This window comes from Carettochelys insculpta, chromosome 11 (genome assembly GCF_033958435.1).
Source record: "Carettochelys insculpta isolate YL-2023 chromosome 11, ASM3395843v1, whole genome shotgun sequence".
Lineage (NCBI taxonomy): Eukaryota > Metazoa > Chordata > Testudines > Carettochelyidae > Carettochelys > Carettochelys insculpta.
In genome coordinates, this window is record NC_134147.1 from 24,523,831 (window position 1) to 24,549,619 (window position 25,789).

At 42.2% G+C, this 25,789-nt stretch overlaps 1 protein-coding gene across 5 annotated transcripts in view; it reads right to left on the reverse strand.

The window, feature by feature from the left end:
- TASOR (transcription activation suppressor) overlaps positions 1–25,789 on the reverse strand; it is a 59,097-nt gene that overhangs the window by 20,289 nt on the left and 13,019 nt on the right. For all 5 annotated transcript variants that reach the window (XM_075005599.1, XM_075005600.1, XM_075005598.1 and 2 more), the window contains exons 5-15: positions 25,196–25,287; positions 24,164–24,322; positions 18,024–18,151; positions 16,150–16,187; positions 12,548–12,653; positions 12,029–12,132; positions 11,843–11,946; positions 10,452–10,524; positions 10,291–10,365; positions 6,011–6,727; positions 4,109–4,545 (exon numbers count right to left, since the gene is read on the reverse strand). In XM_075005599.1, coding sequence (XP_074861700.1) covers positions 4,109–4,545; positions 6,011–6,727; positions 10,291–10,365; positions 10,452–10,524; positions 11,843–11,946; positions 12,029–12,132; positions 12,548–12,653; positions 16,150–16,187; positions 18,024–18,151; positions 24,164–24,322; positions 25,196–25,287 — 2,033 coding nt within the window. The remainder of the gene's footprint in view (positions 1–4,108; positions 4,546–6,010; positions 6,728–10,290; positions 10,366–10,451; positions 10,525–11,842; positions 11,947–12,028; positions 12,133–12,547; positions 12,654–16,149; positions 16,188–18,023; positions 18,152–24,163; positions 24,323–25,195; positions 25,288–25,789) is intronic.

A 25,789-nucleotide genomic window follows, 5' to 3' on the forward strand; every position in this document is an offset into this window, starting at 1 on the left:
CCCCTGGGTGCAGGCCTGTGGTTTGTCTGTGTCCAGACTCATAGGGACGACCATGGCAGCATGGCAAGGGTCCGAAGATGGAGACCTGGACCACTCACGGGGTGTGTACCCCTGATGTCTGGGAGAGCGAGACCTCCGCAGCGACACCGATAGAGGTGAAACTGGCTTGTGACAGTACTCCAGGGGGATCCAATCCCAGAAAATGGTGAAGGTGGCCCAAGCCGTGGTGATATCGGTTGGAGGAACGGAGAAGGCGGTTTTTTTTTCCCCCCTTGATGGGCCGGTGGAGACACAGGCCTTCGGTGCGGCATGTGTATCACAGGGGGAGGGCTTGGTGTTAACAGCAGTGCAGCCCTGTCCAGAGATGGACTGCGGTGCCGGGTTTTTGATGTTGCCTTGCCCCTCCGCTGCGGGAATCTCGGCCCCGCTGTTAGCACCGTGCTTGGCACCGTCAGCTGCGGTGCTGCACGGGTATCCCCCTCCGGTGCCTGCACGCTCCATGCCTGGCACCCCTGCACCACTGGTGCCGCGGGGGTCTGTGCCGCCTGTGACGGTGCCACCGCCTGAGTATGCAGCCGGTAGCTGTGTGCTCCGCTCGTCCTGCTCGCTGCAGATGCACGGCAAGGATCGAGCCAGGGAGGGAAGACGGCCGGTAGCTGTGTGCTCCGCTCGGCCTGCTCGCTGCAGATGCACAGCAAGGATCGAGCCAGGGAGAGTTCCCTCCATTTCTGCACTGAGGGGCGGGGTCAGAGCACAGTGAGAACGCGGCCGGGTAGCCTGCAATTCCCGCAGGCGTCGGATGCCTTTGCTATGCCCCACGGAGGCCAGCACAGCTTCACAGCATGACTCACGCTGTGTAAAACCTGAAAAGGCCATTGTGGCGAGTCCTTTATTGTTAAGAGGGTACTTAGCACTTAATCCATGCCTTTCCTCCGCAAAGAGTGACCACCAGCCTGCGGCAGCGGGAGGCCTAATGGCCTTTCACGTCCGCTCTGTTCTTCTCCGCTCCCCTTTTTCCTTTTTTTTTTTTTGCTGGTATTCTCTTTGCCTTTGCTTTCTCTCCTTTTTTTTTGTTTAATAACCGAAAAACAACAAATTACACGTGGGAAAAAACTCTGGTCTTAGCCTGAGTGGATTCTGTCTGCAGCCAATGGCGGTTGAGAAGGAACTGGCGGGGACCGGATCGTGCACGTGGCCAGGGGTGTGGAGAGGGGCGGCGCGCGCCAGCGCATGCGCAATCCAGGAGAAACTGCTGGAAGATTTCCAATCTGCGGCACCTGGCGAGCCCGACACCGATTGTGGAGCACCCACGGGGACCACTTGAAGAACCACCTCTGTTCTAGGGCTTCAGAAGTGTTAAGGTCCCACTTAAAATTAAGTGGCTTGTTACACAGCACTTTTGCTTAACAATGTTTCCCACATTGTATTTAATTGTGACACACGGGTTTCCTTTGGCAGGCCTGAAGGTAACTCTGTGAAGCCTCAAAAACACACAACTTATATCCTGGTGTGGAAGGGTCAGTCTCAGTCCTAGGCCCCAGGTCCTCCTTTCAGTCCACTGGCCCCACCATACGAACCACGTTACCCTTGCTTGGGGCAGGAGGGGGGAACCTGCTCCCCACCCACTAGTTCTGGCCCAGGGACCCTGGATGGCCTCTACCAGGGAGGTCTGACTCCCTTCGCCCTTGCCCCTGCAGCTCCTCTCCCTTGGCCACTTCCTCAAGCAACTCCCCCAGTACCACCTCCTGCTAGTGGTAGCCGTGGCAGCAAGTCCCCTCCTTTGTTTGGCTCCTCCGGCTGACCAGTTCCTCACAGTCTCTGGTTGAGCTTCAGGGCCCCCCTGGACTGGGGCAGTCCAGCCCCCCAGGTGGCTGAGGCTCCTCTCCTCTTCTGTAGTCTCTAGCATTCCTCCAAGTCTCCTTCCCTCTCCTCACCTGCCTTCCAAACTCTCCTTCATCACCCTCCCCTTCCCCAGCATGGAGAATGGCTTATAAAAAGGCAGCCCTGAGTGGCATCAGCTGGCCCTATTTGATTTAGGTCAGCCTACTCCTCAGGTGCTCTCACTTTGTCAGCTCCACTTCTGCTGTTTTTACTCCTGTCTTTTCCTCTCCTGGCCCCACCCTGCCACACACAACTGAAACATCATTGAAAAACATTTTCAGGTAATCAGAACTGCTTACATAAGTGTTATTTACAATTAGAACCACAATTTGTCTCTCTCATCAGGAAGCTCTAATAACTTAGGAACTGGGTAATAACTGCTGACATCCTCCCATTGTTTAATCTGAAAAACCTGCCTAGAAGATTCTTGGACTGGAGTTCTCAACCAAACACTGTAAGGAGGAGCAACTCCATCATTCAAACAATAATGTAGGGTAGTAGGTATGGGCGACTTACAGGCTACTCATTCTCTCTAGGTCCAGTAGGTCATGTTTCAGGAGAGATTTCCAATGCAGTATTTTCAATACTGGGCACTCTTTGCCTGACTGAAATCAACAGGAGTTGTTCCCCCCCTACTGACTTCAATGGGGGGGCACCATTTTGAAAAATGCCAGGCTTAATTCCCATTAATACATGGAAATTCATCTGCTATTCATGCTTCCTTAATATATACTTGAAGCCCACTAGCAATAACTAAATAGGAAGTGGACTGTCCTTTTCTGTGGTCAGAAGACATTGAGCGTGAGGGAAGGTCAACCTTCAAAGTAGCACAGAACTGCTGCAGCATTTCAGAGAAAGTGTCACTATGTCAACTCAGTTAATCTGCTTCCTTGAGAGAAGGTATTTGTGTAGATAGGACAAGCCCCTGCACTGACACAGTGCTGTCTGTACCGTGACATTTATCTGTTGCTAACACCCCCAACAAATGTAGTTATACCAAGGTAAGTTTATACTGTAGGCCTGGCTATAGATCCTGAATTTCTCACCCATGAAAATGCAGATGGGATACCCCTGTAGTCTTATTTCCAGTTTGAATGGATTCAACTTCCATTTCCAGCCATTGCATAGTGTTATACTGGTCTCTGCTGGAGTGAAGAGCCCATTATCTAATATTTATTCCCCATGTAGATTCTTATGGAATGCACTTAAGCTCTTCATGTTCTCTTTATTAAGACAGACTCAACCTCAATGTGCTGATCAGCAGAAGGCATGTTTTCTAATCCTTTAATTGTTCTCATGGCTCTTCTCTGAACACTCTCCAGTTTAATCCATTCAACCATTCAATTGTGCGCACCAGAACTGGACACATCTGACTGGGGAGCTCATTAACCTACCCACAAAAACCTGGTTGCAGGAATCAATAGGGAGAAGGAAGATCCCCTGCACCATAACGTTCTGGAAGGCAGAATTTAAGGAATGCACAATACCTAGATATAGGTGGGAAGGGAACTTGGGCACCCCAGCTTCTCCTTACTGGGCTTCCAAGTGCAGCAGACCTCATCCCAGCAGGATTTAATGTCATCCCAGAGGGATGGTAGCAGAAATTTGAAAACAGTAAATCTCTCCATTCTCTAGACAGAGAAGAGGTGACTAAGCAAGAGTGGCACACAGGGCCCATTATAAAGTCATTGCCATGCCTGCTCCCATAAAACATAAATCAATACTCCACAAACAAGCAACACCATGAATCATTTAAGAGGCTGAATAAAAAAAGGTGTCTGATCCTTCCAAGAAGTAGAAAGATGGACTGTTAGCTAACAGTCCCTACTGGGGGCGGAGGGGGGGGCGCAAATCTAAAATTTAACAGGAGGGCTAAATGCCTAAGCAAAGGAGCACCAATTTCTTTTTACTGGAGCTCCCCCACAAGCAGAAAGACATTAGTTGAAAAACTAGGATAGAACAGAGGTATGTTTACTCTTCAGAGGTTCTCTACTTAAGCAATGTACCTAATAGCCAGGAGCACATATTTACTGGGGAAAAAAAAAAAAAAAAAAGAAATGTTAGTGTACAGAAATCTTAAGTATGGCTCCCGGAAAACAGAAAAGCACAAGCTTGTGGAGAAACAAATGCCCAAGTAGACTTGGACACAATTCATAGGAACCAATCAAAAAGAAATTCTCACAACCATAAGTACAGTATACTGGATTCTTCACTTGAAAATACTTACTTTTAAATGCAGTGTGTGGTCCATGCTTACTTCACCAGCAGAAAGCCTTAGGTCAACATCAGTAGGATAGGCTGCGTGTGTTTCAGTTTCCAACATCACTGGGCTTTGTGGATCCTTGAAATTTACGTTTTCATCTTGTGCAATATTAGGAAACACATGTTCTTCCTTATCCTGTACTGGAATTGATTCATATTCACGTTTTTGCCTTAAAGCCTCTATTTCATCAGGGTCCAATCCTAAAGCTTGGTTTACAGATCGCGCCAATGATGTATCCAAGCGTCCCGCACTAGCTAGTGTTTCTAAGAGTAACTTAATGAGACCATGCGTGTCTGTAACTGCAGGATCAGAGGCATCTTGTTGTCTCAAATCAGTATCATGTCCACCAAGACCAGTAATTAATGACAAAACAGACTGTGCTGATTCTGAGGTTCTTCCTCCTTCAGAACAAAAAAGAGGATGGGAGAGGGAAAAAAAAGCAATTTGATTATCAAGTCATCTTTCTAAACATGCTCCTAGGCTCTAGAATAAAACCCCATAATCCACATGGGCTATGGCTATACTGCCCCTCTTGGGACATGCAAATGTGGCCAATCAGGAATGCAAATGAGGCATGGATTTAATATCACACCTCATTTGCATGCTCACATGGGATCTCGATTCCAGAAGAACTGATTTCTAAAGCCAAAACAGTCCTCCTTCCTAATTTTTTTCAGGTGATTGGGTAAATTTGTCTTGGACACCACTGCTATAGAAAATGTGTGTGTCTGCAGCAGACCAAAAGATACTTTAAAAAGGGCAGACACACATTTGCAGCACTCTTCCGAAATCAAAATCTTTTGTTTAGCAACACAGGAGTCTTACTATCTTGTGCCCAGGCAGTAAGGTGTACATGTCTTTTGTTTTAGAGACGTGGGGAAAATAGTAAACACACAAACCAGTAATGTGATAATTGCAAGTTTGTTTTCTTCATTCCCCCTCCCCGCCCCCCGGCAAAGAATGCGATAAGCACATCAGGTAAGCTGCTGCCTAGATAAATTGAATAGCTAAAAGTGCTGGTGTCAGTTATACTGAGTTTCAATGTTTTGTTGATTATCATTAGGAATGACTGCTGGGCTTGCCTTTCCAAGCTACTGTGTCAGGTTTGTATGCGCATTCAGGGAGACTACTGTTCACCAGGGTTAGCCCCTGGCAGCACTCCGGACATATTATTTACTTGTGTGTTTGCAGGCACAGCCACCTGCAGCTCTCTTTGGCCGCAGACTGACATTTTCTAGCCAATGGGAGCAGCAAGAAGCAGTATCCTGAGCCATGCCACATCTCATAGTGCCTATTGGCCAGGAACAGCAATGTGCAACCAAAGTGAGCTGTGCCTAACTATACCAACAGATGTGCAAGTTAAGTGGCTGATTGCTCACCACGGGCTGATGTTGGAAATGAGGATAAAGCTGATGAGCTCTTTATTAACCTCTGGCTGGGCAGACAATTATTTAAAATACTAAAGTTTTACAAAAAAAATGTAGGGTATCAATTTGTATAAAGACCCTAAATGCACAGAACATGTTCATATCTACAGCCTCCAAAATATGTTATAGGCAAATTCTCAAAGAGTTAGTGATTTATTTCTAGAGCTGCAGATCATCATTAGGTTTTATTGGAGCCAACGGAAGTTGCTTGGGGCTCATGGCAGCTAAAAAGAGAGGCAGAGAGGTCATATATATTTAGAAAGATGTCCAATGACAATCTTTCCTCCTAATATTTATAAGTGAAGGAACTGTGGATAACCTGAACAGCACTAAGCAACAAAAATCATTCCAATAGTCTTACCTAAAGCACTTTATTTCAAAATTTTGAATGCAGTCTTAATATTTAAGGAGCAAGTTCTACGTGACTTATGTTTCTCACCTTCATAGTGGCAACTATTTTCTGAAGATTCACTCATTTTTAAGTGCTTCCGCAGATTTTCAGAGTGACTGGGTAGTCTTCGTTTCAGTCCACTTTTATTTCTATTGTCTTCTGTATCAGATTCACCACCTACATTTTTTTTCTTGCACTGAATTAAATTAATCAGCTCTTTCAGTCTATCAGGGTCATAATCCCCACAGTGAGGGGATTTTTGCTTGGCAACAGCACCTTCACATTTAGAACCATTTCTTTTCCCAGCTTTTGCATTCGTGAAGTCAGTTTCTTCTTCTGGGGCTTCATAATCTGAAATGGGACTGAACTGCTGAACTTTCTGATTTCCCTCCATCAATTCTTTTGCTTTACAAACAGGCAGTTGATAGGCTTCAGCACCAAAGATGTAATTACGCAAGCAGCTGTCAATATGGGATTTGTTTTTTGGAGCAGGATATAGAAATTTTCTGTCATCCAGCCGTGATTCATAAGGGTACAATACAAATTCCCTATATTTGCTCGAACCACTAATGCTTCGCTTCAAATATTCATTTATGTGTTTTTCCACAACTGCATTGAACTCTGCAGTAGTGTCTTTGCGAGACTGAATTAAAGCAAAGTGTAGTGACTGAATAAACTTCATAAGTTTTGGCATAATCTCATGGTTTTCCGGCAATACTGATTTAGTTGAACTTTTCTGTGCTGCGAAGGGAACCTTTTTTTGCACTGTGATGAGAGGAAAGAAAGCCCCCTTGTTAAAAAAAGTCATTAAGAAAGCTCCAACAATATATATGGCTGTTAAACTTTACATTTTCAAATTCTGGCAATTATAGCTATGGCAAGATTATCTAAATCCAGTCTATCATCTGTCCTGCATCTACTTACCAAAACAAAGATGACAGTCTGATGAACAAAAATCAGCCTCAAAGCCTTCATCACTACATTGCCTTTCTATACACTTTTATATCACTCATCACTGTGGCAATGAAGGCCGCCTTCAACTATGCTATAGACTTCATTTAGTATCTCATACTCTTACTATTTCCCACATTCTGTGCCAACAAGTTTTTGAGAATAAAACTTGCCAAACCCTTAGTTAATACCAGTTCTAATTAAGATTTCTAAATTAGAAAGAAACTGGGAGACTTCACTTACCAGATTTAAGTCCTTCACAAAAATCAAAATATAAAAACCAAGACAAGATTAGAGAAGGGCAAAAATTTAAACCCTGGATTCAAAAATATTCCCTAGTTCAGTCTGAAATCCAGCCCTAATATTTAGCCCTTTATCATGGAATTGATGAAGTCATCCATCACTGGACAAAAATCTTCACTAGTAGTATAATTTTCAACGCCATCTTTTTTTTTTTTTTTTTTTTTTTTTTTTAAAAACAGAACATACACACAACCCTTGTCTTCATTAAATTTCTGGATAAAGCCCTGAGAAATAAATTTGAGTTAATTGTCTTTAAGAGAGTTTTGTCTGTTGTGTGGTGTGCTGCAACTCCTCTTAACTGCAACAGGCTGTTACATAAAAAGGTAGAAGAGAGGACCATATCTACTTGTTTGTTTCAACACCTATCATGTTTATATTCTCTTGAGAAAGATGACCATCATATATAAACAATAGATGATAGATCCTGGGGAAGGAAGAAAAAACTCACAGCCTAAAGACTTCAACAGGGATATTATTTTTCTCCCTATTAAACAGTCACTAGGACCAGCCACTATTTACTCTAGGATTCTGAAGGAAACTAAAATTGCAGTACTACTAGCTGTGGTATATAATTTCTCTCTCAAAAAAGGTATGCGTGCCAGGTGATCACTAATGTAAAACTAGTTTTTGTTTTTTTAAAGCCTCCTAGCTTCAAGAATTAAGCAAATTGGTTGCAACTAAAGACAATGACAGACTGATAAATTTAACTGCAGTACTAGACAAGTTGGCTGGAACTAAATTCTGTTCTTTACGAATCATATACAGATGAATACGATTTGTTTGGAGAAGAGTCAGTTTTTGTTAAAGGAAAGCCTGCTTTGCCAATTTATTAGAGTTCTCTGAGAGGGATCAATAAACACATGGACAAGGGCGATCCAGTGGATATAGTATCCTTGGAATTTCAAAAATCCATTGAGAAGGTAGCAAGACGACACAAACTTAGCAGTCTTGGGATAAAAGCGAAAATACTCTTAAGGACAGGAAACAAAGTATCAATAAACAGTTCATTTTCATACTGGAGAGAGGTAAACAGGGAGGCCCCCTCAAAAATCTGTGCTGGGACCTGTGCTGTTCCACATACTCATAATTGATGTGGAAAAAAGGAAGAACGGTAAGGTGGCAAAGGACACAACATTACTCAAGATAGAAAGTTCAAAGCTGATTGATAGAAGTCAAAAGGACCTCACTAAACTGGATAGCTGGATAATAAAATAACTGAATTTCACCTATGTTGTTAACATCACAAAGTAATGCATATCAGAAATCATCCCAGCCACACAGGCCAAATGAAGAGGTCTAAATTAGCTTCACCATTCAAATGACATGATCTTGAAATAACTGGATACTTCTCTGAAAACATCCACTCAACGTATAATCAGCAGTCAAAAGAAATATCAGAATGCTGGGAACCACTGGGAAAGGAATATATAGTAAGAGAGTAAATATCATAAAGCCACAATAAAACTATGGTGTGACCAAATGTAGAACATACTACATGCAGTTTTGGCCACCTCTCTCTCTAAAGAGATATCAGGGAACAGGTACAGAGAAGAGCAACAAAAATTAAGAATACAGAAGAGCTTCCATACATGGAGGTATTTAACAAAACAAAACCTAAAACAAAAACGGAGTGTTTGGCTTGGAGGTGGGAGTCAATGAAGGGGGAAATAGCAGACAGCTCTATTAAAAACAAGTAGCAATCAATCGTGGAGAAAATGAAGTGCTGTTTAAACAAGAAATCGGGGGACACCCAATAAGACAGACAACAGGTTTAACAATAAAACCAAAAAGTAGTAGTTCTTCACAGAACATATGGGTTGATTCTGGAACTCACTGTCAAAAGATGTTGTGAAGTCCAAAACTATCACTCTTTTTGAAGCCAATTATCCAAGTTCATGGAGGATAGGGCCATCAATGGTCAGGGATGCAAACCCACAGCAGATCTATTCCTGAGCCTCTTGAGTGGACTAAACAATACTGGAGGAGTCACATGATAACTGCCCTATTCTGTTCCTTCACTTTGAAGCATCCAGCATTGTTCAGAAGACAGGATACAGGGCTGGATGGACCACAGATCTGCCCCATTACAACCATACTTATGTTGGGTTACGAAATACTATTTTTAAAGGATCTGTCTCTACTTATTTTGATCTGAATTGATGTTCTGGAGGCAAACACAATAATCAACTGGAATAACAATTAAAAAGAGTATATGGTAGACTCCTCAGGGCAATAGACTGTCAATGTTCTATAAACCACTGTTTGGCTGTGCTATTTACCTGGCTGACAGATAAAAGGTAGGCTACTCTAGATAATGTCAAGGGATATAAGGTATAGGGTGAGCTCAGAAGCCTGGAACTGAGGTGAACCATGTTGATTTGGTTATTAATTTATTTGTTTAAGTACCGTACAATGCCAGGGAAGGGCCGGATTTTTAGCTACATTAACGTAGCGACTATGTCAAAGCAAGTTGTAAACAGTACAAGCTCAATAAAATAATACTAGAAGCACAAAACTTCAACTCTGAATAGTTCATTTTAATATTACATTCCAAGTACATTTAGTAAAGTTCTACTAAAAATTCAGGTCCTTTTACTGGCTTTATTGATAACTGACAGTCCTATGCTTCTCTCATTGCATATTTCCTTTGCTCATTTATCAAACAGAAAACATCATTTGTGTCCAAGTGTATAACTTCAAAACAACAAATTAATGGCTGCATATCTAAAAGGCATATATTTTATCCTTTATAATTTGTTTCAAAACTGAGGAGTCAAGTATATAACTAATGATATGCTTTAATATAAAAGGTAATCTTCAGTGACAGAAGTAAGGTTAGAGGAAATAAATATTTCACCCTTTCAGAAAATTAAACCAAAAGAAAAAACCAACCTTCTGCAATGACAAGAGTAAAAAGACTTTTCTTGGTGCTAGTCCTGTAATCACCACTCTGAATCAATCAATCGGTGTTCTTTTACATTTATACATTATAAAAGAGCAATGCTGACCGAAAACTGACCTCTGCAGATGAGCACATCAACTAAAAGAAAGCAATCAGAAGTAGATGGACTTACCTGAAGTCACTATACCTCTTGGTTCTTGAAAAAGAAACAATGCCTGTAGAATGCGGGACCTTCCAGTTTGGTGTTCTACACACAAAAGTAGAATTATGTTATTTAATAAAGAGATGCCAGTTATATTTCAAAAATCAATTAAGATAAAACACACTACATACCATATGGAGAGGTCATTTGCCAAGGAGAGAGAAGAAAGAGATAGCCTCGGTCTCCAAGTGGTTTAACGAGTACCTGTGTTTTCAAGCAAAAAAGCACAGCTAGCATGAAGTACACACTTCAGATTAGGAGAGGAGTTTCCTCTTGGCTATGTCCACATTACAGCCATCTTTCAGAAGAAGTTCTCCCAAAAGATCTCTTCCAAAACAGTACACCCACACACAAAAAAGTGGATCAAAAGATTGATCTGCTCTTTCAAGGGAGCATCCACACAGCCCCCATTCTTTCAAAAGAATGGGCCAGGGATTGAAGATACAGGCTACGTCTACACGTGCACCCAACTTCGAAATAGCTTATTTCGATGTTGCGACATCGAAATAGGCTATTTCGATGAATAACGTCTACACGTCCTCCAGGGCTGGCAACGTCGATGTTCAACTTCGACGTTGCTCAGCCCAACATCGAAATAGGCACAGCGAGGGAACGTCTACACAGCAAAGTAGCACACATCGAAATAAGGGAGCCAGGCACAGCTGCAGACAGGGTCACGGGGCGGACTCAACAGCAAGTCGCTCCCTTAAAGGGCCCCTCCCAGACACACTTTCATTAAACAGTGCAAGATACACAGAGCCAACAACTAGTTGCAGACCCTGTATATGCAGCACGGACCCCCAGCTGCAGCAGCAGCAGCCAGAAGCCCTGGGCTAAGGGCTGCTGCCCACGGTGACCACAGAGCCCCGCAAGGGCTGGAGAGAGAGTATCTCTCAACCCCCCAGCTGATGGCCGCCATGGAGGACCCCGCTATTTCGATGTTGCGGGACGCGGATCGTCTACACGTCCCTACTTCGATGTTGAACGTCGAAGTAGGGCGCTATTCCCATCCGCTCATGGGGTTAGCGACTTCGACGTCTCGCCGCCTAACGTCGATTTCAACTTCGAAATAGCGCCCAACACGTGTAGACGTGACGGGCGCTATTTCGAAGTTACTGCCGCTACTTCGAAGTAGCGTGCACGTGTAGACGCAGCCACAGTGTCACAAGGACCGCTCTTCAAAAAAAGCCAACCAACCAACCATATGCTTCCCCCCACCCACCCAAAAGCAGCTTTTGGAAAAAAAAAAAAAAAAAAAAAAAAAAAGCACTCTGTGATCTGGAGCAAAAGAGCGCTTCTGAAAGAAGATCCACATTCTTTCCATTTCAGATCAAAAAAGAGTGTATTGTGTGTGTCAATGCTCTGTGTGTTTTCAAAAAAGGGTTCTGAGTTTCCAAAAGAACTTGCTAGCATAGATGGAGCCCTTCTATCTGTGACAAGCTGCCAGCAAGATTCACTCCCTTTTCTTGAAATATTACAGAAACTTGGACAAGAAAAGAAGTCAAACAAACATTCTACTTACTATTTTTTCTCTCTCTAATTTTTGAAGTAAGCCTTCCAAGTTACTTCCAGACCTTGTCTTTTCCAGAACTTCATAAAGGCTACAGTACATTCCACTCTTGAACACTATTGAAAAGGAGAGGAAATACGTCTTAAAATTCAGGTTTATTAACAAATATAATTTTTAGTTCAAAGACAAAACATTTACCTTCTTTTGCCCCTTGATAAGTTTCTTTATAGAACAATGCTGGTGCAATTTTCTTCTTTAATTGATCAATGCTCATAACAGTTTCAACATTAAGCTTCTCTGGACTGAAATCAGAGAGAAAGGAAAAGTCAGCTTCTTTTCCACCCCATGGCCATAGTATCAAAAATATTAAAAAAAAAAAAAATGAAGAATGGTTGTTTTTAAATACACTGATCTGAAAATTCCTTGTAAAAAAGATGAGTCAGGGAAGTTTTCTCCCAGCAGAACAGGAGTTGTTGAGAAAAGCCTGTGTGTCACTAAAAACATAAGTTTGTTTAAACCAAATGCATGTGTTAATAGACAAATATTTTCCTGAGTGCTTAAGTTTCTTAAAAAAAAAATCAAAGTAGGACTTGTGCTCCTAAATAACCAAATTAGGAGAAAATCTTCACGTTAAAATTTTGAAAGTTAAACTGTCCAGAATTCTGTTAAACTAACAGAATTCACTAGATTTGCTAAAGTTTTCAAATTGATACTTACAGTTTACATGGAAGGTAAGGACGTGTTGCAGATTTCAATGCAGCATGGCATACAAGTTTCCCTTTATTCAAAAGCTGACCTCTCCATAAGGTGTAGTTAGTTTTATCTGAATTAAGAGTGGGAGAATGGGGGCGGGGGAGGGAAAAAAAAAAATGTTGCCTCAAGAGAAGATTCACTAATGAGAGACTGAAATGAAAGTGAGACAAAGCACAGAGGCAGCCTGCCTAAGTTTTGGGAAGTTTCCTATTGTTGATGACAACGAAAAGAGTACATGACTATCCAGGAGACAGGTACTTTTTACTCTCATAACGTCTTACTAGGACTAGAACCAGACAGTATGACGGGAAAAAAAAAAGTTAACTTTGTCCTGTCTATGCAGTTCTGCTGCTACTGGAGCTACACCCAAAACAGTATCAACATGTTAGCACACACAAGACAAAAAGATAAGCGTACGAAGTATTTGCCCAGAGAGTAGAAGAGAAATAAAAAGTTGCCACTCATGAGCGGCATTAAGCAGAAATCCCTCGATATTGCTCCAATTTCCACCCCCCAGTGGAAAAAAAAAAAAAAAGGGTTTTCTACAATAAACATGAAATACGCAACAGCTAGGTTTTAAGGAAGCATAGCATCATTTGTAACTCAAAAGGATATTTAGGCTATATCTACACTACAACACAAAGTCGATTTTAAGGCACCTAGCTTGATTTTATAATAAGACTGTCTTCACTGCAAATAACATTAGGTCAATTTTAACTGGCGCTAAGGTCAACTTGCTCGCCTCAATACTGCAATGAGGCCTAATGCCAACTTTGAATTTAAAAAGGCCCAAACAATGCTATTGTGGAAACAATGTTACAGGATTTAGCAGGAAAGGTTGACAAACATCTTTTCTGTGCTTCATATTTGTTAAGGGAAGCACCCCCCCTCCGGCAAAAGGCAGCTGGTGAGCTAGCTCCCACTCCACCACATGTTGGCTGTGCAGTGTGTACTATGCTTTCAGACAGCAGCATGTCCTGGCCTGGAAAGGGTGAAGGCTTTTTCACTTCTTATTTTCTGGGGCTCACCAAGCGCCAGTGGATGGTGGCAAAGGGGGCTGGCTCCCCCAGTGGCTGGTTGGTCCCTGAGACACAACATAGCTCCCTCAGAAGCTAATATTTTTGGGGCTCAGCCCCCACCTAGGCACCCAGAGACCAACCCATGTCAGCTGGTACCTCAGCTGGCCCCTACCTCTGGCTCCAGTACGCTCCCTTCCCAAAGCATGTGGCTTAGAGAAGCCACAGTCTCAGCAGTGGCCTGTTTGCTGTATTTTCAACAAAGGGGGAAAAAAATAGCTGAGCAACCTGTTGACATGCACAATCAGCTTCCTTATTTAGAAGTCCCTGTTTCTTTCCCCTGGGATTCCCTACTCTTCCTTCTTTCCTGGTTTAGTTGAAATTTATATAGCATAGTCAGCTGGGTGTTCCCATACCTCTTTTCCTAGTCGCATGGAGTCAGTTTGTTCCACTTGGACATTACGGGTACATGGTACAGTCAGCTGGGTGCTCGCTCCCACTGCTTATTTGAGTGCTTCACCTTGCGATTCCCTCCCTACTTTTCCTTCCTTCTCAAGTTGGATGGGCATCATGGGGGAGATTAGTTGAGCGACCTGTTGACATGGCATGGCCAGCTGAGTGCTCCCAGAGCACATTTGTGAAGGGTGCTTCAGCTGTTCAGTGGTTTTTCTCCCCCCGGGAGTCCCTACTTTCCATCTTTTTTTTTTTTTTTTTTTTTTTTAATATAATAATATGAAGTCTTTCCCCAGTCTCATGGATTCAGTTTCTTCCACTGTTTGGTGATTTCACTGGAGGAAAACTAGTTGAGCAACCTGTTGACATGGTAAAAAGCTGCTGACAGCTAGACATTCACCATAGTTCAGTCAGCTGGGTGCTCCCAGAGCGCATTTGCTAAAGGTGCTCTCCTTCTGAAGCCCATGAGTTTGGTTCTCTTTTGCCCGAGATTTCCTACTTTTCCTTCTGAAAAAATGGCCATTTGCTTTCCAAGGGAGGGGAATGAGGGGGATGCAGTCTGGGAAGATGACACCACAAACCCACAACCGCTTGCAGGGCATTTTTCTCCCATAAAGGCACCAGCAAAACCCCTTAGAACGCAACAGGGCTGAACTGTGGGATAGCTGCCCATAGTACGCTGCTGCAACTGTTGAACTTTGGCAATTTAATGGAGGTGCACAAAGTCAACCTTGTGAACAGATGCAGACACTCAACTTAGACTTCGTAACACCAGATTTTATAAAGTCAACTTTAATAAACTCAACTTTATTTCATAATGTAGACATAGCCTTAGCCATAAACGGCCTGACTCCAACAGCTGATCTCTGACTTTGATAAAGCTGTCTACTGCATTGAAGACAGAGGGTTGGAAGTGTCAAGAGATAGACAGTTTCTCACAAGCTAACAAGACACCTTCAACCCTTCTCCATTTCCAGTCCTAGTTATTTTTTGCTGAATTGGACAGCAATGAAACTACTAGCTAGTGTGCAATCCATTGCTAGGCAGAGATGACATGCCTTAGAAATAAATGGGGAATGTTCAGACTTTAAAGTTGTTTCATGTTCATCTATGAACTCAAAAAAAACAGCACTGTTTCAGATTCTATATTAAAGTATCTTCCTAAAACCAGAAAAGGCTACATTTTTAAACTGAAAACTGGAATTCTACTGTGAATGAGGTGACACTCAATCTTTACTGAAGTATAGAACACTAACTCTTAACTGTTTATTTACATATATTTTAAACAAACTCAAAAACAAATGTGCACAGTCAGGTGGCATAGAAAAAACAACTACCTGTTATGGAGTCAGGAGGCTGTATTTCATTAGTCTAACAGAAAATAGCTCTGACATACACAGAGAGGAAGAAAGTTGCCCCAAAACAACACAACCCCATGACAGTTGTTGTTCGTTAACTTTTTCCTTGTAGTTTTAATATATCTATGTAAAAAACCAAGGACAGCAGCAGGTTGTCATGTAGTACTATTTTGAGCCTCAAGCGGAATAGGGAGACCCCCCCCATTGCCCCCAGCTACATCTTAGCCCATTGTAACTGGCCCCATCTAAATGTCATCAGATCAACCCATCTCTGATCAGTTTACATTTATCCTTGGGTCAGGTCTACACTGGGAGGTAAAACTGATTGTTAGACATGCAAATCAGCTATGGGAATTGCATATTGGGAGTTGATCTAAAAATGACTTTTGCCGCCATCCACACAGCAGAACAATGACAGAATGAACTCTCCCATCAACTTCCCTCACTCCTCCCGACTTCCAGAAGCACCAGGGCTTGACAGTTCGATTTAGCACATCCCCACTAGGCACACTAAAATCAAACCCCCTGGCCACAAAATGTTGATCTTTCTCTGTGTAGATGTACCCTTAGCAATCAGTTATGCCACAACGTGGTATCTGTTCATTATTCTCTGCAACTACAGTTATCCAAAACAGGTTATCCTGTTAAAGCCTGAGTAAAGCTCACATGGCAAGACACTGCTATATACCACACATTTATACCTATAACATTTATAGGTTATAGTACAACGGATCCTTACCTGCACTTCTATCTGTGGTGCTATTAAAGCTGTTCGACCTTAGAAAAAAAAACAAAGGAGCACAAAACAAGGCAAAGTTAAAGAAAAATTCTCTCAATATACAATTAACCCTCCTTTCCACCACTCCCTATCCCAAAAATATCCTTCACATTTAGTAGGTTTTATTAGTTGGCAAGTCTAACACTTTCATGACCACCACTTAAAATCATGTATTATCTGATCCTATATTTGAGTGGCTAGGACACCACACTTATTCATTGTGAGGAAGCAGACAAGAGCAAATGAGAAATGGTTCTGCTACAAACACGTTTTGCACTACTTTATCTGTTTAAAATGTTATGACAATAGAGCTAGGACTGTACAACCAAACTCCTAGCATCTACGCAGTTATACTAATATAGCTTCAGTTTGTATCTCATATAAGCAACTTCCATAATAACTGCATCCATACTAGGGTAGGGATGATACTAGTTAATTGGTAGGGGCTGCTCCAGCCCTGCAGGGTTCTCTGTGGGCAGGGGTCTGCCCCTAGCAAGCCCTTCAGGGCTGAAGCAGCCCCTGTCCGTGGTGGACACTGCAGCCATCCTCCCACCATTTAACTGGTTAACTAGTTAAACTTAATGTTAAACCAGTTAACTGATAAAATGGGATTTTTCACCTCAAGAGTACTGGTTTAACTATGTGTCAGACCACCTCACATACTGGACAAGCGTAACTGCTTTCAACTGTAAGAATGCTATAGTAGCTATCATATTTCAGGAGCAGTAGAGACGCTCCCCTTCTGGCAATTCTAACCCAAAGGAAGACTACTGTACTTCTGACAGAGGTTCAAAAGGAGCCTACAACAAAGTGAGAAGGTGGATATTTCACCCCAGAGTAGAATTAGACAAACCCTTTCTCCCACACCAGGTTGAAAGAGAGAGGAAGGTCCAGTTTCCCTCAGGTTTTACAAGCATTAATTTAAAAAAAACACAACCCAACAGCAATCTTCTATGCCCCCCGCCCCCCCCCGATGTTACGTCATTGGGTACAACTACTATAAAAACAGTTTACAAATAAAATAAAATTAAGGCTGAGATTTTTAGAAGCATCAGGTGGTGAGGCAGGGGAAAAAAAAAAAATCACACTGTATTTGAATCCTTAAGTTGTGGACTGCAACTTCAAAACTTTGGGAGACCAAGTACAGAAATGCCTTTGCTAGGAATAAGTCAATTTTTCTGCCTCCTGTCTAGTTCCTCATATTTACCAAACTCAAGTAATTTGTACAAATACATCTAGAACTCTTTTAAAGAGACACCATTACCCACAATTGGTCAAATATTTAAGCCTACTTTGTGACAAAAAACCAGGATTTTTTTTTAAAATGATCTTTCAATTACAGTAGTCTATATTTTTTCTATAGTTGGTTTCCTCTGTAAAATAGGTCTCTCTTGTTTGCTTGCATTTAAAAAACACAATATTTTTCATTGTTACAAAGGACAGAAGAGCATATTATAAGACCATAAATATTTGTGCAGGATTTGCTGTTAGGCAGAATATATGAAGCTACCTGTCCATTTCTTTCTATGAAAAGACTGGATTTTAAATGGTTTTACTATGTTATTAATGGGTTTGGCTATTTAAAAAAAAAAAAAAAAACCCACCACCAACACCCCCCCCCCCCCCCCCGACAAAACCAAAACTCAGCATCTTATAGCAGGCAAGAATGCCCTGAAAAGTAAGCCCTCTATTTCCCCAATTTCAAATATATATAGAGCACCACCGTTTAGGGAGAGTAATGCTAAACTGAGTATGTTAGGCATTATAAGGCTTCATATTGAAAGTTAACTTTTTTTTTTTTTTTTTTTTTTTTTATGAACCAGATCCTACCTTACCTTGCTTGGGGCAAAAACTTTGGTACTTGTACCATTTCATCCTTATAAGCAAATGAAACGACAGCATATGGACACACGTGTCTTGGTCTACGTCTTATTTCATCAAAGCCATATTCATAAAAGTAGTACTAAAAGGAAAGCAAAGTACAAATGTTAATCAAATTGTACAATCAGTTTGATCTGTAATTTATGTTTCATAATAGCTGATTAACAATTTTGAGTTCTTTTAGAAAATGTGTCACTTGTTTCAGCCCTCCTGCAAATCTTTGATCACCAGCCAAATAAGTTTAAATAATCGTCATCCAGAAATGAATGAATGATTTTAAATCATTAAATTATAAAAAATACAAAAGCACTACAGATTAGAGTTTAAGCAGCATAAGCTATTTTGGTAACTGGAAAAAACATTTTCTATAAAGCCTAGTGTCTCAAGCACAAGCCAAAAAGTGCAAGTTCATATGCATTTTTAATACAAAAAATTACCCCTCTCTTATAAATGGTGTTCTTCAAGATGTGTTGGCCACATCTCCTCCAATATGTGCATGCATACACCACATGCACTACTGGCTGATGTTTATCTTAGTTGTACCCATTGGGTCTGCTGTGGAGTTGTCTGGAGTGGTTGTATATAGGACACTACTAACCCACTGCCTGCTCAGTTCCTTCTTGCCAGAATATGCTGGACAGAGGTGAGGTGGGGCAGGATGGGGGTGGGAAGGACATGGAGTGATACATCTTAAAGAGCAACAGCTGTGAAAAGGTGGTAACAGTTGATTTTTCTTTGAGAGACTGCTTATGTGCATTCCAATAAGTGACTCACGAGCACTCCGTTGGAGGAGTTGGCGCCCTCCCCACTGCTCAGTATAGGACAGCAATGCCAAATCATGTCTTGCCTGCTAGGTGCTAGTATAACAGGGTGCCAAAGTGTGGATGAAGGACCACATCATCGCTTTACGGATCTCTTTATTAGGGACATGCACAAAGAAAGCCTGTGGAAGAAGCATGAGCTCCTGCAGAGCATGCTGTCAGTGAAAGAAGATTGGGGGGACAGGGGGAGCTTCACAAAATTATAGCACATTCTGATGAGGCTGTGATTCAAAAGGACATGCACTGGAAAGAAATGGAAGTACTTTCAGTCTCTTGAGAAAGACTGCAATGGTGATAGCAATAAAAAGCTGTGGTGACTTATGGAATGGTTTTGTGCTCAATATAAACAGCTTGGGCACATCTGAATTCTCACTTCCTGTGGTTAAACATGTGGCTTAGGGAAGAACATAGACAAGGATATATTATGAGTGACATGAAACTAATCACTTTCGGGAGAAATTCCAGATGAGTGCATGATTGCATCTCATCCATCTAAAATAGCGCATAGGGGCTCAGAGGTGAGAGCCCTAAGCCCAGAGTATCCTGGGATGACATCATCACCAAAATATTCTACCTTTCATGACAAATGAAGGGCGTAAGTGACCAGAATTCAATGGGGGGGGGGGGGGGAGGAGAACCATGAGCCTGGACAACTCAAGATTGAGGTCCCACTGGGGAGTGGGCTAACTGACATATGACTATGATCTAACCCACACAGGAATGGCCCAACCATGGGGTTAGTGAACACATTTACTCTGTGTCCCTGCCTGGATGAAAGGCAGAGATGGGCTCCTAGGTACACCTTTACAGAGGATACTGTCAGACCTTGCTACTTTAATGCAAAATAGTCCATCATCATGGGAATAGGTACTAGCTGCAAAAGACAACCCCTCTGCTGGGCCCAGATGGTAAACGGCTTCCATTTTGCAAGGTATGGTGCAAGTGAACAGCTTTTCACTTTCCAGAAGAAACTCCTTCACTACAATCTGAACATTGTAACTAAGAGAATCACAAAATACAAGCATGTTCTGAGAGTCAGCTGTACAGCAATTAGGAAATGCATCTCTTGTTGGCAGAAAGCTGAACAGCAACTGCCTGAATCTAAGAATTGTCACAGAGTCAGTCTAAATTTTTGGGACTTTACAAATTTCTGTCTCCAGCCTCATTTCTCTTGGGTATGAATAACTCACATAGAAACCGTTCTTCATATAGAGCTGGGGCAGACAACTGCTCCTAAGGGCAGGTCTATACTTTGGGAGAAAGGTGACTTAAGATATGCAACTTCACGTGTGTTAATGGCACAGCCAAAAAGTCAACATACCTTAAGCTGAATTTCTGCAGCACCCTCAGAGCAGCACGGTCGATCGGAAAAATTCTCCTGTCAACTTCCCACACTTCTTGGGACCCCATGGAACACTGGGGTTGACGAGACTGACAAGTGGTCCATTTACTGTGCCCCTACTAGACCTGCTAAACTAACTCCCAGAAAGAGATCAATCCCTGCTTAAGTGTAGACAAACCCTAAAGCTAAGGAAGGACTTAATCTCCTCTTAATTTGAGCTCACCTGAGGGGGTCTCTGGATGGCAGAGCCCAATATCATCATCTCTGAAAACCACTTGCCTGTGGTAATCCCATTCTATACATGTTGGAAATGAGAGAGCCAGACAGGCAAGCAAGCTAGAGTGAAAAGGCTTCAGACCCTCAACCAGCCCATCTAAACTGGTGCTCTTAAGTAGTTAACTGTGTATTTCAACGAGATGGTTCATGGTTCTCTTCCTCTAAATTCTGAAATTATTGAGGGGCTGTGGGTCTCTAAAATGTGGAGAAATCTCTAGGCAGTGCATCATATTCTACTATCCTCTCTACCTCAGGGATATAAAATTCCCAGTAACTGTAAAGGGGCTAAACAATTTACTAGTTCTTCACCACTCTTTGCCTGACTTGAGAAACCAAAATATGCATGAGAGCTATCAGAAAGGTGGACTGGGTCTGTGTCCTTGGATGTTGCTGACACTAACACCTGAGGTAAGAGTTATCTTTTAGCATTGACAGCCTGAAGTGACTTCCAGAGAGGCTCACAAATGCTTACACGCTGCTAATGACCAGGCCAAAAAAGCATGAACTAAACAATTTAAAGTTAGAGTGTCTCTGAAAAAATAAGATTTCTGCTCAAAAAAAAGGTAGAGATGTTTTCCATCTGTGTCATGGTGCTAGTCTTCCCTGCTTATTTACTGCGTCCACCACCAACGCATTAGGAGATGGACAGAAAATAAATTCAGAGTTCTTTATTAGATCTTCTGCAAGTTGGTGGCATGCTAGAGTGACAAACTGTCCTTGTTGGATTCAACAGCTCCTCACTGAACAGAAGTGTCTGTTGAAAAACACTCAACTTTTGTTGTGGCTTCTTGACCTCTGTGAAAAGAGCTTGCCATGCACCCGATGAGGTCTTGGAAGTGCTTTAAATCATCAGTCACAGATAGCAGAGGAACATTATGGATTCATCAGCTAAAGAGTGGTTTAAGAAGTAGCTTATTATCTGGTCTAACTTTACATTTCTCAAAGGTCTCCCCTGATGAAGAAATCTGAGATGTTACAGTTGTGGTTGCTGGACCAGAGATCCCCAGCAGGGCCCAAGCCTGTCTGGGAATGGCAAGGAGCCCTGCTTGCAGCCTCTAAGCAGAGAGCTGGACCAACAAGCAGGGAGCTTTCTCACAGCAGGAAGCTGGGTAAGAAGCAGAACGCCCTGCCCTCCCTGCAGTTGGCAGCCTGCAGGGAGCTGCAGAGAAATTGTTTCCCTATCCTCCCAGCATCCTAGGCTCAGAGCCTTGAAACTCCTGTTTGTAAGGAGCCCAGTATGACCACTAAGGATGGAGGATCAGATGGTGCTGCATACAGAAAATTAGTGTGGCACCTAATATTTCTCCCAAAACTTGTCCTAGATTTGTCCCTATTTTTGTGGCCTGCAGGGAAAGGGTTCCTAACTAAGGGTTGGCAGGAGACTGGAGTATTGAGACTGAAGTGGCTGAACTGATGGAAGTTCCCTTCATCACCTTCTTGACACAGTAGTGGTGGAGCAATAAATAAGAAGTGATGAATCATGCAAGTCACAAATGCGTGTGAAACTGAACTAGTCTCGGTACCAAGGGACCCACTGAGACTATGATTAAAAGAACTGTAATGGAGGAACTACAGTATAAGTTCTACAGATACCCAAATTTTTGCAGTACCAAATAGGGCACTGATAATGATGTGATAGTATCCCTGGAAATCAACTGTAGCAAGGATTTAGACTGTTCCGATGGGGTGCTAAGATATGCACTTTTACATGGATGTGTCCATTAGTACCATACAGAGCAGTACCAATGGCTGGGGTGCATCTGAGAGTACTTACCTGCAAGAATGTCTCTCCTTGCCATTCTGTTATGCCTTATCAGTACTGAGGCTCTCAGAACAGTGTTTGATTTTGGAAGACCTTTTTGATTTTCCAGTTCTGAGTTGCACCAGTGGAACCTGCAGTCTCCATGGAACCAAACCAAGAAGTCAATGATTTTGGGAGTGTTAACTTACAGGGAAACTGAGGTCATTCTGAAGCAAACCCTTGTGAGATGAGTTAAGAGGTCTGGGGCCTTTAAAAAATCTGAGGCCTTCCCCCTCTTCACAGGCTGAGTCTAAAAGGGGTACACAGTCTGCCTGGAGACTGATATGCAGGTGGGTTCCCCCGATTTGGCTAAAAGTCTGGGAAAAGGGAATGCTTTTAAAAAAAAGGCTATGGAGTCCAAATGACAGAATCCTGTATTCTTAAATGACTGAGTCCCACAGTCGATCTCAGGCACTTCCGATGAGCCAGGAAAATGGCTAAGTTGGTAAACAGCCTGGGCTCAAGAAGTCTCTTAAAGTATAAAGCAGAGATGTAACGCCCCAGAGAGCACAGGATAGAGTTTGAATACTTTAGAGGGTGCAGCGCACTGCCTCACTGCACAGCTTTGAGACTTCAAAGGGTAAGTCCTCAGTTAGGGCCAACACCTCTCTTAGGATAGCTGATACTTGGAGCCATGATGCTCTGCACGTGGTCATCGTGGTTGTTCTGTATCTAGCCAGGGCGCTAGAGGCCTCCATCACCACCTGCAAGATGATCTTGGCCACCAGCCTGTTTTCGTAAATTGAGTCCTTAGCATCTCTGCTGTCATGAGAGATCTTCACTAAGAAGGGTGACATCTTGACCAAGTTTGACCAGCGAGGACTAGCAACTAACCACATGCAGATGGATGAAGAATTTCACTGGGGGATTTTGGGTCTTTTTCCTCTTGCAAGACCAAGATGACTTGAAGAGTCTGGGTTGGGTTAGTATACAAGTATTCAAACGCAATATGGGGTATCCTGTCCTGGTTTAGTTGGCTTTGCTGTGGCTGGTGTCTGTCACAAGAGACTTTACTTAGATCATGCAACCCCTTGAAAATGGGAGGGCTTTCTTGGCTGGATCAGAAGTTGACAAGATGCCAACAGCTAATGGTATTTCTCCAATATGAAAGATAGCTATTAGCCAGGGTCTCAACTATCCTTAAAATTAACTCCTATAATATTTTCAAGTAATCAGGTGCTAGTACTGATCCCAAGGATAATGCTTCAATACAGGAAGTTCACAGGCAGTGACAGGATGAAGGAGGTGCTCTGTCTCAGGATAAGGATAATAGCCCTGCTGAATTTTTCAGGCACTGAGGGCCTGGCCAGGGATGCTGATGAGGAGGGAGATCTTCACTTCACTAGCAAAATATAAGATTTGTCAAAGTCAAAAAAACAAACAATGGGTGTAGTACGTGCAATAGTGCCAGAACAGCATACTATAGCAACACAGTTGAGTTGCTGGTGGTTGTCAAGACAGACACTGAATGAGTCAACTCAGTAGGGCATCAGTCCTATTTCAAATTTTAAAACACCACCCTTAAACATGTGAGATGTATGCTCACCTACAGTGGGATCCACACAGACATTCTAAAATATTAACTTTGTAAAAGAGAAAAAAACCTTATTGTGAGTTTTTTGAAGAGATACGGGACCCATTACAATATTTTAATTACATAATGAATCAAAAGTTTTAATATATTATAAGGTATATGTAAGGTTTCAGAACCGACAGATTATCTTACTCTTACAGTAAGGAATCAGGTAGTCTCATATCTGACTTCATGAAGTGTTTAAAACCATAGTACTACTATGTTGTGCTGCCTTTTCATATATGCATATTATATAAAAATAAACCAAGCTGCTCTCATACCTGAGTAAGCTCATATGCTCTGTAAGCCAACAAGGAATTTACTTTATTTGCATTCTTTGAAACATGGCACTCGTGCTTCGGTGTTGGATCTAATGCACTTTTAACTGTTGATTCCATTGTTTTCACACCCATATGGTCATATATGCTTTTCCTTTTTCCCTACAGAGCCAAAAAAGAATTTCAGTGTTAATTTTTTTTTTTTTTTACTACAGGTTGAATCACCTCTAGTTTGGCATCCTTAGGACCTGACTGGTGCCAAACCATGGGATGTCAATATTGTCTAGCAGCAGCACCAACACTTCTACTGCTCAGTAGTCTCTTAGGCCAGGTCTGCACTAGACCTTAAAGTCGACTGTAGATAGGCAACTCCAGCTACAGCAATTGCGTCGCTTGAATTGAAGTATCTATGATCGACTTATCTGGTCGTACTCACTGTAGGAGGTCGACAGGACGGACATCCCTTAGTCCTCACAAGAATGGGGAGTTCAGGGGTCAACCGTCGATCTCTGATAGTTCAACATCATGTGCCTCCATTAGGCATGCAAGAACACTGAACCCCAGAAGATTGACCCTGACCAGGATGAGCTTGCAGGTAGCATAGATGTACCCTTAGAACACATTTAGGGTACATCAAAATTACAAGTAAACAACAGCAAAGAATACTGAGGCACAGGACTCGGGGGCTGTAAACCAACCCTCTGGGACCACAGAAATTTGGCCACACTCATGGTAAGTGCCAGTCCAGCTAATTAAAATCATGCCAGATTATGGATGTTGCCTGACGAGAGAGTTTCAATCTGTATATGAATCATTAGGGCAGCTACAGCAAGTATATCAGCACTGTAAGAATGAGATAACTGACATTTTCTTACAAGTGTTTATAGAAAAAGCTTGTATGAATTCAGATTCCCTCCAAATGTGAAGTAAGCACTCCCCAACAAGCAGCAAAATTCTGTAACAAATCAATAAAGGCACGAAAACTTCAAAGGCTACATTTTTATTACCAAAAATAAAAGGCAAAGTAGAAATTACCTTTATTATTTTAAAAATAATCACATCACCGGTTGCACCAGCTTCCAGGGGATTAGCCTGTAATAAATCAGCATACCTGGACAGATATACACCTGATGACGAAGATGAAGCACAAAAGAAAACAAAAAAAGGTTAAAAACATTAAATGCAGCCCTTTAGAAGATTAACTAGCTTGACAATCATTTTGGCTGTTTCTATAAGAAATATATTCAGTAAAGCTGTAGCGATACTGTTGCAACATGAAAAGGAAAACAGACTAAACACTTGATAAGAATGAGATTGCAGCATTCAGCCACATTTCATGCTATTATGTTTAGACTGTGGGCAACACTTCACACTTAAGTTTTGTGGAATTTGTTTTTCTTTAAAAAAAATTTAATTATAGGGTTAGGGCAGAGCTGACAGAAGGGTTGCAAGGGTATCTCTGTGCTGCAAAGAAAGCCAAGACATCAAGGTACAAGGTGTGCAAGTGGCTGCAGTTGTCCTGGCCCAGCAGAGTCCTCCAGCCAGGACTGTAAGGACGATGAGCATTGACTGTGGAGGTGACCATCAGACCACTCCTACATTCTGGCTGGTAAGTGATAAATCACGAAC